Source organism: Hemibagrus wyckioides, linkage group LG08, assembly GCF_019097595.1.
Source record: "Hemibagrus wyckioides isolate EC202008001 linkage group LG08, SWU_Hwy_1.0, whole genome shotgun sequence".
In the NCBI taxonomy this organism is placed as follows: domain Eukaryota; kingdom Metazoa; phylum Chordata; class Actinopteri; order Siluriformes; family Bagridae; genus Hemibagrus; species Hemibagrus wyckioides.
In genome coordinates, this window is record NC_080717.1 from 912,501 (window position 1) to 926,038 (window position 13,538).

General features: G+C 38.0%; 1 protein-coding gene and 1 long non-coding RNA gene across 2 annotated transcripts in view; both read right to left on the reverse strand.

Moving 5' to 3' along the window:
• Nucleotides 1-236, reverse strand: part of LOC131358057 (uncharacterized) — a 9,122-nt gene extending 8,886 nt beyond the window's left edge. Inside the window, exon 1 of the long non-coding RNA XR_009205339.1 lies at nt 133-236. This is a non-coding gene — a long non-coding RNA (uncharacterized LOC131358057). The remainder of the gene's footprint in view (nt 1-132) is intronic.
• Nucleotides 237-1,174: 938 nt separating this feature from the next.
• si:ch211-132p1.2 (proteinase-activated receptor 4) lies at nt 1,175-13,538 on the reverse strand. The gene is made up of 2 exons (XM_058397547.1): nt 13,006-13,538; nt 1,175-6,138 (listed from the first exon to the last, which is right to left on the reverse strand). Exons 1-2 carry the CDS (start codon nt 13,121-13,123, stop codon nt 5,036-5,038), a joined length of 1,221 nt encoding a protein of 406 aa, XP_058253530.1. The 5' UTR covers nt 13,124-13,538; the 3' UTR covers nt 1,175-5,035.

Sequence of the window (13,538 nt, forward strand, 5' to 3'; positions counted from 1 at the left end):
TGTCCTCATGTTTCACTGCATGATTTTTCCACAGTTTAAGATTAAAATGTAAATAGAAAACTTTCTTTAAACATTCGCTCTGAGAAACGAGGACTGGAGTAAAGTAAATAAAGTGAGATGAAGTTTACATACCGAGTCAGCCGAGTGTGTTTCTGAAGAACAGCAATGGAAAGAGAGTATGTGTGTGTGTGTGTGTGTGTGTGTGTGTCTTGCTGTGTCACAGTGTACTGTTATCTCAAGCCACAGGATTGAGGAAACGTTAGAGAGGCCCACATAAACACACACATAAACACACAAACACAAACAAACACACACACACACACACAGATAAAAGAATCCTTCCTATATAGAGAACCCCTTGAGGAACACTGAAGGAACCTTGTTGTTCTAGGAATGAATTAATTACTGTAAGGAAATCATCAACATCTCTGCATTTTAATTCCTTTCTATTTAGTAGTATGAAATATAATATTTAAATTGTGTATTAATTTAATACATTTAATGAACTTTATTTTTAGTTCATGAAATGCACCAAGCTTTGAAAAAAATAAACAAATATGTAAACAGTAAATAAATTCAATATAATACTTTAAATTGTAAATGTAATGATATTTAAATAAGTTATTAAATAAATGTTATTTTGTATTATTATTTTAATTAATACTTTATGTAATTACTTTGATATGTTAAAATACTGTTGTAATTAATTTATTATATTGTTATTTTTATATTTTATATTATAATTTTATTTAATATTTTGTTTTATTATTCTTTTACATAACTATTTTAATTAATATATTATATTGTTATTTTTTATATTTTATATTATTAGTTTAATTCATATTTTATATTGTTATTTTAATTTTAATTTTATATTATTATTGAAACTAATATTTTATATTGTTATTTTTATATTTCATATTATTAGTTTTATGTTATTATTTTTATTTTTTATATTATTATTTTAACTAATATTATTTAAAATGTGATTAGTACATTATTCAAATAATCAGAAATAAAACAGATAAGAAATTATCAGCTCTCTACAGAGCAGATTGACACTATATGAATGAAGAAGAAGATGATGATGATGTATTGTGCTGTAAGATGATGATGATGATGATGATGATGAAGATGATGGAGTCTGGTGGTGAACATTAAAGAGAAAAAAAGGTTTAATCATGAGATTCTTTATTACACATTCTTACATACTCATACATCTTCTATCCGTTAAACAGACAATATAGTAGAAGAGAAATACAGCTTTTACAGAACTCTCAGGAGCTCAGAGTTTACTTTATACTCAGGATCAGGAACTTCCTGTAATCATATGTTAGCATATTTCATATTCCATGTGTAGCATGTGGCAGAAGAGAATAAACCACTGGGTTTAATTATATACGGATCATCATGTGATTTTCTGTCTGTGTGCACACGTGTGTGTGTGTGTGTGTGTGTTTGGTTACAGTTATTAGATTAGACACAGTGTTAGACACAATCTGGGTGATTAGCCAGCCTGCTAATGGGAGACCGAGGCATTGTTTACTGCACAGAAGCACACACAACAAAACCCGAGCTTTTTGTGCTTACCCACAACGACCTCGAGAAAATAAACACATGCTCACAGAACATCTTCATTTTTAGCCTTTATATTATTTTAGAATGTTACAAAGAGACTGATCTAAAGAAAAAAAACAAAAAAATAAAACCAAGAAAAACACGAGTGATAAAATTCCATTTCTGTGCTGAAAAGCAGTTCACAATTCAGTTCAATTTCATGCATAATTCATAACAAAAAAGCTTCATTACAGTTCAAACTGTATTAATATTTACTCTGTGTGTGTCTGTGTGTGTGTCTGTGTGTGTCTGTGTGTCTGTGTGTGTGTCTGTGTGTGTCTGTGTGTGTGTCTGTGTGTGTCTGTGTGTCTGTGTGTGTGTCTGTGTGTGTCTGTGTGTGTGTCTGTGTGTGTCTGTGTGTCTGTGTGTGTGTCTGTGTGTTTCTGTGTGTGTGTGTGTCTGTGTGTGTGTTGGAGGTTACAGTAAAATATAAATAAAATATATAATAATAAAATAATATAAATAATAACTATAATAATAAAATGCAAGAAAATAATATCAATGAAGTGAGTTCCTTTCTGTAGTCTCTCTCTATCAGCTATAAACACTCGTCCCCTCAGCAGTCTCTCTTTATTCTCTCTCTCTTCAGCTATAAACACTCGTCCCCTCAGCAGTCTCTCTTTATTCTCTCTCTCAGCTATAAACACTCGTCCCCTCAGCAGTCTCTCTTTATTCTCTCTCTCTGTTCAGCTATAAACACTCGTCCCCTCAGCAGTCTCTCTTTATTCTCTCTCTCAGCTATAAACACTCGTCCCCTCAGCAGTCTCTCTTTATTCTCTCTCTCTGTTCAGCTATAAACACTCGTCCCCTCAGCAGTCTCTCTTTATTCTCTCTCTCAGCTATAAACACTCGTCCCCTCAGCAGTCTCTCTTTATTCTCTCTCTCTGTTCAGCTATAAACACTCGTCTTCTCAGCAGTCTCTCTTTATTCTCTCTCTCAGCTATAAACACTCATCCCCTCAGCAGTCTCTCTTTATTCTCTCTCTCAGCTATAAAACACTCATCCCCTCAGCAGTCTCTCTTTATTCTCTCTCTGTTCAGCTATAAACACTCATCCCCTCAGCAGTCTCTCTTTATTCTCTCTCTCAGCTATAAACACTCATCCCCTCAGCAGTCTCTCTTTATTCTCTCTCTCTGTTCAGCTATAAACACTCGTCCCCTCAGCAGTCTCTCTTTATTCTCTCTCTCAGCTATAAACACTCGTCCCCTCAGCAGTCTCTCTTTATTCTCTCTCTCTGTTCAGCTATAAACACTCGTCTTCTCAGCAGTCTCTCTTTATTCTCTCTCTCAGCTATAAACACTCATCCCCTCAGCAGTCTCTCTTTATTCTCTCTCTCAGCTATAAAACACTCATCCCCTCAGCAGTCTCTCTTTATTCTCTCTCTGTTCAGCTATAAACACTCATCCCCTCAGCAGTCTCTCTTTATTCTCTCTCTCTTCAGCTATAAACACTCGTCCCCTCAGCAGTCTCTCTCTATTCTCTCTCTCAGCTATAAACACTCATCCCCTCAGCAGTCTCTCTTTATTCTCTCTCTCTGTTCAGCTATAAACACTCGTCTTCTCAGCAGTCTCTCTCTGTTCTCTCTCTCAGCTATAAACACTCATCCCCTCAGCAGTCTCTCTCTATTCTCTCTCTCAGCTATAAACACTCATCCCCTCAGCAGTCTCTCTTTATTCTCTCTCTTCAGCTATAAACACTCATCCCCTCAGCAGTCTCTCTTTATTCTCTCTCTCAGCTATAAACACTCATCCCCTCAGCAGTCTCTCTTTATTCTCTCTCTTCAGGTTAATAAGAGAAAATAAATCTCAGCTGCTCATGTTACTGAGAAACACACAGAAGTGTAAACTCCTCTGTCCTGAAGATCTGGAGAACTTCAAGTTCCAGCTTCACCTCTGACTGATACACACACACACACACTGATACACACACACACACATATACACACACGCACACATATACACACACACACTGATACACACACATACACACAGACACACACACACACACACACACTGATACACACACACACACTGATACACACACACACACACACACACATGCACACACACAGATACACACACTGATACACACACATACACACAGACACACACACACACACACACACTGATACACACACACACACTGATACACACACATACACACACACACACACTGATACACACACACACACATATACACACACGCACACATATACACACACACACTGATACACACACATACACACAGACACACACACACACACACACACTGATACACACACACACACTGATACACACACACACACACACACACATGCACACACACAGATACACACACTGATACACAGCACTGACACTGGTGCAAGATAAAATCAGTGTATACTTTAAGTTTTAAATCAGCATTGAAGACTCAGCTAGGAAAGATTATTACTACTATTACTATCTTTTTAGAAAACAGTCAGCGAGTAAACAGCCAGTAAATGTTTGAGTTACAATTAATTTCACGATTAATATCACACTACAGATTTAGTGTAAAGACGATCGTTTACAACAAGGAAGATTTATTTTATTTTATTTTATTTATTTTTTTATGTTATCCTTCAGCAGCTCTTCCTCCAAAATAGAAAACACTAATTAAAAATAAAAAGTCTACAGAGATCATTTATTCTAATACTTTAAAACTGTAAAGATTTATCAATGTTATATGATTTAAGATGAAATACACATCAGGAGCTTCTTTAAATCCTTCATGAACCCTCATTACTCTCTTCATTAATCACAAAGGAATGCTACGCTCATGATGCTCATGCTGTACACACACACACACATCTTGTTTATACACAACTGTCTCACACACACAAACACACATGCACAAACACATGTACACGTACATGCATGACCACACACACACAAACACTCATTATCCAAAACCATGTACAGAGTAACACAGCTTCTACCCGCTGATCCGTCTGAGTTTTACAGTTTTATGGTTAAAATCAATATTTAATCCTCTCTTTCTGCTTCACTTCAGTAAAAGTTCAGATTTGTTCTAAATGTCAAACTCTTCGGTTGAACTTTTTACCTGGTCACTAAACCACTTCCCCTGTTCACTTCCCCTTGGTTCAGTCCTTCAGTGTCTGCTTTATGGAATGTTCCATTACTGCAGCTCATGTGGGGGTGTCTGTAAGATGAATGAGTAGAGTGTCACTCACTCGTTACTGTAATCTAGCTTAGCATGCTAGCCTCTAACTACACAGCATGCTAGTACAGAAGCAAATAAGATCAAGTCTGGGGCAGTTAGCTTATTAGTTAATATCACATATTAAAACACAGAGTCGTTTATCTACGTTAAAATTTTTATCCACATAATCGTCATCGTCTTCGTCTTCCTGACTCCTCCCCTTGACCTGCGATCCGCTTTAGGATTTTGCTCCACCGTTTTCCGAAACTCCTTTAGTTTTTCCTGTCATAGACAGCAGTGTGACCTTTGACCTCATGGTGCCTGAGGAGCTTCCAGAAGAGGCTTCATGGAAGTTTTTCGAGCAGCATATCAACGATCTGGCTTTTTCTCGAAAGTCCTCTGAGACGTAGTAGAAGATAAAGGGGTCGATGCAGCTGTTGAAGGTGCTGATAGCGAGACTGATCATGTACGGCACATAGAGTCGATTGTAGCTGTGAGATATTCTGTCATCTTCTTCACCTTCATCGTAATTCTTCGTGCTCTTAGACGAGTACAACCATTTGGAGTAGTGCATGAGCAGGAGCACGTTACTGGGAAGCAGGCAGACGATGAAAACCACCAGCACCAGTGCCGTGACGCGGGTCGCGTGGGCGTAGCGAGTGCCAGCGGCCACTAGTGTGCGCAGTATGGCGCCGTAGCAGAAAACCACCACACACAACGGGAGAAGAAAGCAGAGGAAGAAGAGCATGTAAAAATACAGCACAAGGTAGTTCTGATTATCGTCAGGAAGAGTGTCGTGGCAGGTCGTAATGGACAGATTGTTTATGAAGTAAGATTGGCGCGATGTTAGCAAAGGAACAGTTGCGATCACCACTGTGACCCACACCACCACGCTCATCAGAATGGACGTCTTGCGACTCCGTAGCGTTTTGGCACCGAACGGATGCACCAGAGCCACGTAGCGGTCCACTGCGATGAGCGCCAGGCAAATGACCGAGCCATACATGTTTCCATACAACAGAGCGATTATCACGCGGCAGGATCCTTCTCCAAACATCCAGTTGTTCCCCTGGAAGTGGTAGATGATGCGAAAGGGAAGCATGAGGAGAAGCAGAAGGTCACAGCAGGTGAGGTTCACTAACAGAATGGTGGAGGGAAACTTTTTTGTGCGGAAGATAAGAACCCATAGAGCCAGAAGGTTAGCAGGGAAACCGAACACAAAAGAGACCAGGTAGAGAAGAGGAACCAGGAGAACCGTGGTGGCTGCTTGGAGATCCTTCTTGTCCTTTTCAGAAATTGTTGTGTTGCATCTATGGTATATGACTCTAAACGCGCGAACTCCTGCAACAACATACGTACGACAGAGAGAGAGAAAGAGAGATGGTTATGACATATTTCTGTGTATTTTAGAGAAAATAAATCCCTGATGTTCTGCCAGAACTTGAGCAACCAGAAGAGGGACACGGCGAGATGTCTGGGAGCTGAAACAAGTTACATCTCACACCTTCACACCAAAATCTCTGGTCACATGAAATGGACAGATGAGTGAATCTCAGTCATGACCAAACGATTCAGAGACTCAGAGCTAGATCTGGTGTTTATACAGTCACAGCTAATTATAATATCTCATATTTATTCATCAGAGCTCTTTTCTGATTGGCTGATGCTCGAGGTTTGATTGAGTTCAAGCGAATGACCTGTGAGAGACTGATACTGATTTGTCCTTTAAACAGAGAGAATCATCAATAACACGTCTCTCCCAAGCTTCTGGTGTGTCTGTAACAGTAGTGGTAGTGGTGCGTCTGTAATCCCTGCGTCCAGCACCTTTATTTCAGCTGGTAAATCTTTACAGGAGCCGGACGTTACAGCTGGACTCCTGGTGTTGATGTTATGAAATAGTTTAGAGGTTTAGAGGAGGAGAGCTGAGTCACGCTGAGATTCCACACAGATTCTTCAACATGCTGAAACATGACCAGTTTAACAGAGTTACGAAAACACACTCCATCCTGATACACACCTGAAAGCTGCAGCTATTCACGGATCTCTCACTGAAAACCACAATCACGTCCAACACATCTAATCACGTCCAATCACGTCCAACACATCTAATCACGTCCAATCACATCCAACAAATCTAATCACATCCAACACATCTAATCACATCCAACACATCTAATCACATCCAACACATCTAATCACATCCAACACATCTAATCACGTTCAATCATGTCCAATCACATCCAACACATCTAATCACGTCCAACACATCTAATCACGTCCAATCACGTCCAACACATCTAATCACGTCCAATCACGTCCAACACATCTAATCACGTCCAATCACGTCCAACACATCTAATCACGTCCAATCATGTCCAACACATCTAATCACGTCCAATCATGTCCAACACATCTAATCACGTCCAACACATCTAATCACGTCCAATCACGTCCAACACATCTAATCACGTCCAATCACGTCCAACACATCTAATCACGTCCAATCACGTCCAACACATCTAATCACGTCCAACACATCTAATCACGTCCAATCACGTCCAACACATCTAATCACGTCCAATCACATCCAACAAATCTAATCACATCCAACACATCTAATCACATCCAACACATCTAATCACATCCAACACATCTAATCACGTTCAATCATGTCCAATCACATCCAACACATCTAATCACGTCCAAACACGTCCAACACATCTAATCACATCCAATCACGTCCAACACATCTAATCACGTCCAATCATGTCCAACACATCTAATCACGTCCAATCACGTCCAACACATCTAATCACGTCCAATCACGTCCAACACATCTAATCACATCCAACAAATCTAATCACATCCAACAAATCTAATCACATCCAACACATCTAATCATGTTCAATCACATCCAATCATGTCCAATCACATCCAATCATGTCCAATCACATCCAACAAATCTAATCACATCCAACACATCTAATCACGTTCAATCATGTCCAATCACATCCAACACATCTAATCACATTCAATCACATCCAGTCATGTCCAATCACATCCAACACATCTAATCACATCCAACACATCTAATCACGTCCAATCACATCCAACACATTTAATCACATCCAACACATCTAATCACATCCAACACATCTAATCACATCCAACACATCTAATCACATTCAATCACATCCAATCATGTCCAATCACATCCAACACATCTAATCACATCCAACACATTTAATCACATCCAACACATCTAATCACATCCAACACATCTAATCACATCCAACACATCTAATCACATCCAATCACATCCAACACATTTAATCACATCCAACACATCTAATCACATCCAACACATCTAATCACATCCAACACATCTAATCACATCTAATCACATCTAATCACATCTAATCACATCCAACACATCTAATCACATCCAACACATCTAATCACATCTAATCACATCCAACACATCTAATCACATCCAACACATTTAATCACATCCAACACATCTAATCACATCTAATCACATCCAACACATCTAATCACATCTAATCACATCCAACACATCTAATCACATCCAACACATCTAATCACATCTAATCACATCCAACACATCTAATCACATCCAACACATCTAATCACATCCAACACATCTAATCACATCCAACACATTTAATCACATCCAACACATCTAATCACATCCAACACATCTAATCACATCTAATCACATCCAACACATCTAATCACATCCAACACATCTAATCACATCCAACACATCTAATCACATCTAATCACATCCAACACATCTAATCACATCTAATCACATCCAACACATCTAATCACATCCAACACATCTAATCACATCTAATCACATCCAACACATCTAATCACATCCAACACATCTAATCATATCCAACACATTTAATCACATCCAACACATTTAATCACATCCAACACATCTAATCACATTCAATCACATCCAATCATGTCCAATCACATCCAACACATCTAATCACATCCAACACATTTAATCACATCCAACACATCTAATCACATCCAACACATCTAATCACATCCAACACATCTAATCACATCTAATCACATCCAACACATCTAATCACATCCAACACATCTAATCACATCCAACACATCTAATCACATCTAATCACATCCAACACATCTAATCACATCTAATCACATCCAACACATCTAATCACATCCAACACATCTAATCACATCTAATCACATCCAACACATCTAATCACATCCAACACATCTAATCACATCCAACACATCTAATCACATCCAACACATCTAATCACATCCAACACATCTAATCACATCTAATCACATCCAACACATCTAATCACATCACATCTAATCACATCCAACACATCTAATCACATCCAACACATCTAATCACATCCAACACATCTAATCACATCCAACACATCTAATCACATCCAACACATCTAATCACATCCAACACATCTAATCACATCCAACACATTTAATCACATCAACACATCATCACATCCAATCACATCCAACACATCTAATCACATCCAACACATTTAATCACATCCAACACATCTAATCACATCCAACACATCTAATCACATCCAACACATCTAATCACATCCAACACATCTAATCACATCTAATCACATCCAACACATCTAATCACATCCAACACATCTAATCACATCCAACACATTTAATCACATCCAACACATCTAATCACATCCAACACATTTAATCACATCCAACACATCTAATCACATCCAACACATCTAATCACATCCAACACATCTAATCACATCTAATCACATCCAACACATCTAATCACATCTAATCACATCCAACACATCTAATCACATCCAACACATCTAATCACATCTAATCACATCCAACACATTTAATCACATCTAATCACATCCAACACATTTAATCACATCCAACACATCTAATCACATCCAACACATTTAATCACATCCAACACAATTAATCACATCCAACACATCTAATCACATCTAATCACATCCAACACATCTAATCACATCCAACACATCTAATCACATCCAACACATCTAATCACATCTAATCACATCCAACACATCTAATCACATCTAATCACATCCAACACATCTAATCACATCCAACACATCTAATCACATCCAACACATTTAATCACATCCAACACATCTAATCACATCTAATCACATCCAACACATCTAATCACATCCAACACATCTAATCACATCCAACACATCTAATCACATCTAATCACATCCAACACATCTAATCACATCTAATCACATCCAACACATCTAATCACATCCAACACATCTAATCACATCCAACACATCTAATCACATCCAACACATCTAATCACATCTAATCACATCCAACACATCTAATCACATCCAACACATCTAATCACATCTAATCACATCCAACACATCTAATCACATCCAACACATCTAATCACATCCAACACATCTAATCACATCCAACACATTTAATCACATCCAACACATCTAATCACATCCAACACATCTAATCACATCTAATCACATCCAACACATCTAATCACATCTAATCACATCCAACACATCTAATCACATCCAACACATCTAATCACATCTAATCACATCCAACACATCTAATCACATCTAATCACATCCAACACATCTAATCACATCCAACACATTTAATCACATCCAACACATCTAATCACATCCAACACATCTAATCACATCTAATCACATCCAACACATCTAATCACATCCAACACATCTAATCACATCCAACACATCTAATCACATCCAACACATCTAATCACATCTAATCACATCCAACACATCTAATCACATCTAATCACATCCAACACATCTAATCACATCCAACACATCTAATCACATCCAACACATTTAATCACATCCAACACATCTAATCACATCTAATCACATCCAACACATCTAATCACATCCAACACATCTAATCACATCCAACACATCTAATCACATCTAATCACATCCAACACATCTAATCACATCTAATCACATCCAACACATCTAATCACATCCAACACATCTAATCACATCTAATCACATCCAACACATTTAATCACATCCAACACATCTAATCACATCTAATCACATCCAACACATCTAATCACATCTAATCACATCCAACACATCTAATCACATCCAACACATCTAATCACATCTAATCACATCCAACACATCTAATCACATCTAATCACATCCAACACATCTAATCACATCCAACACATCTAATCACATCCAACACATCTAATCACATCCAACACATCTAATCACATCTAATCACATCCAACACATCTAATCACATCCAACACATCTAATCACATCCAACACATCTAATCACATCCAACACATCTAATCACATCCAACACATCTAATCACATCTAATCACATCCAACACATCTAATCACATTTAATCACATCCAACACATCTAATCACATCCAACACATCTAATCACATCTAATCACATCCAACACATCTAATCACATCCAACACATCTAATCACATCTAATCACATCCAACACATCTAATCACATCTAATCACATCCAACACATCTAATCACATCCAACACATCTAATCACATCCAACACATTTAATCATGTACAACAAATTCAATCTTATCTAATCACATACAATCATGTCCAACAGTGTAGTGTCGATTTTATCAGATTGGATTTTTTTCAGCCTGTGTAAATTTTATTCATTAATTATTTAAGAACTGTAATCTGACTGTAGTGTAATGACATGCAAATGAGGGGGAGGGAACAAAACCTACAAGAGATTTTGCATGTGTTTATGGCTGTGAGGAGATCTCACAGCGACTCCCAGGAACTGAAACTGAATCTGAAGATGACAGGAAGCTAAAGTCAAAGAGTTAGGGCTTAGTTAATAATGTAAATGTTAAAAAAGGAGAATATTTCATATAAAAGCAGCTTTACGGCCGTAATACAGCGAGAATTAGGTGAGAATTTTTTGTTAGATATTTTATTTCAAAACATAATGTAAAGAAACAGCTAAAATAGTCACTTAAATATGATAAAATGATTATATTTATCTTGATGAATGATTTTTATTATCTTCAGGCGTGTTTTCATCACTTTAACACTGAAGGACCTTTCAGGCTGCTAGCTGGTAAACTGGAGTATTTGCATTGACTCCGCCCAAAATCTGTTCTCATGTGAAGGACATTCCTGTGTCCAGTCTGTTAGTAAATTTGCTAAAGTGAAGTACTGGGGATTTTTTTTGCCTGTTTTTTTGCCCCTAAATTATTGTAAGTGACACAGAAAGCCAGGACATGATGTCATTTCCTGTCACTTGAGCCTGAGGAAAGTTAATTCAGAGAAAATTGGAAAAACATGCAGGAATGAAATCCCCGCCCCAAACACATGGGAGAAGAATAAGTAAAACTTCAAGTGTCTGAAACACTGAGGTCTTTCATCACATACAGCGCTTATAAGCTCTTATAACAACATCACAGCGCTCATTACTGCCGCGTTCAATATGAACAGAAGGAAAACTGGAGGTTTTAAAATTCCACACATAACCACATCATCCTCACTGCTCCAGTGGAAAACTAAAGAAACGGAAAAGTCGAAATTTACAGGAGTGTTTTTAATAAAGACGTCTGAAAGAGCTGAGAGACTAGTTCTCCTGTGATTGACAGGTGACTGAGCGCATGCCCCTCCCACTTACAGACCATGACCATGAATTACATCAGGTTTTTAATTTACAGGAAATACGAGTCGCACACAACTACAGTACAGGTCGACAAACACAGACACACAAAACCTTATATACACATAAATAAACAAGAAAAAACTCACACAGCTCTGTACATTTAAAATACACATGAGAAGAAGACAGAAGAGTAGAGAATACATCTGTATGTCTCTCTCTCTGTCTCTCTCTCTCTGTCTCTCTCTCTCTCTGTCTCTCTCTCTCTGTCTTTAGTTTTTATTCTATTTTACTAAAGACAGAATTTTATTTTAAATGTTTTGAGTTAAGTTTCATTTTTTTTAAACATATTTCTTCACATATATATTTTCTATGCAGACTTTTAAACTCTGGACCTCTGTCAGTATTCCTGAGTGTTTATTAAACATTAATAACAGATGAAATAAACTTACCCAGTAGAGAAGGTGAGCAGGTCGGAGTCTCAGCGTCTGTGGATGAGATCAGAGCGAGAGACGCAATGAAAAGCAGGACGAAAGAAACCATGCAGCTGGAGGACACCAGGAGAGCCATTTTACTGGAGAAGATCAAGCTCTCTCTCTCTCTCTCTCTCTCGTTATTTATGTAGAAATAAAAACTAAAAACATCAGAAATAAAAAACAGCTTCTTCTTCACCTCTTTCTCATGGAGTCTCTTTTCACTGCTCCTGCTTTCAATATTGAAGGTGTTGAATTGAGCCAAGTCTGAGGGGTGTGTGTGTGTGTGTGTGTGTGTGTGTGTGTGTGTGTGCGCACAGTCTCTCCTCCCCGCTCAGCTTCTTGCTCTCATGATATGCAGGACAGGAAACACAGCTGCTGATGTGTATTTTCTGTGTGTGTGTGTGTGTATTTGCCAGTCTATGTGTGTGCGCCTGTCTGTGTGTGTAAGTGTGTGTAGATGTGTGTGTGTGTCTGTGTGTGTGTATGCGCCTGTCTATGTGTGTGCGCCT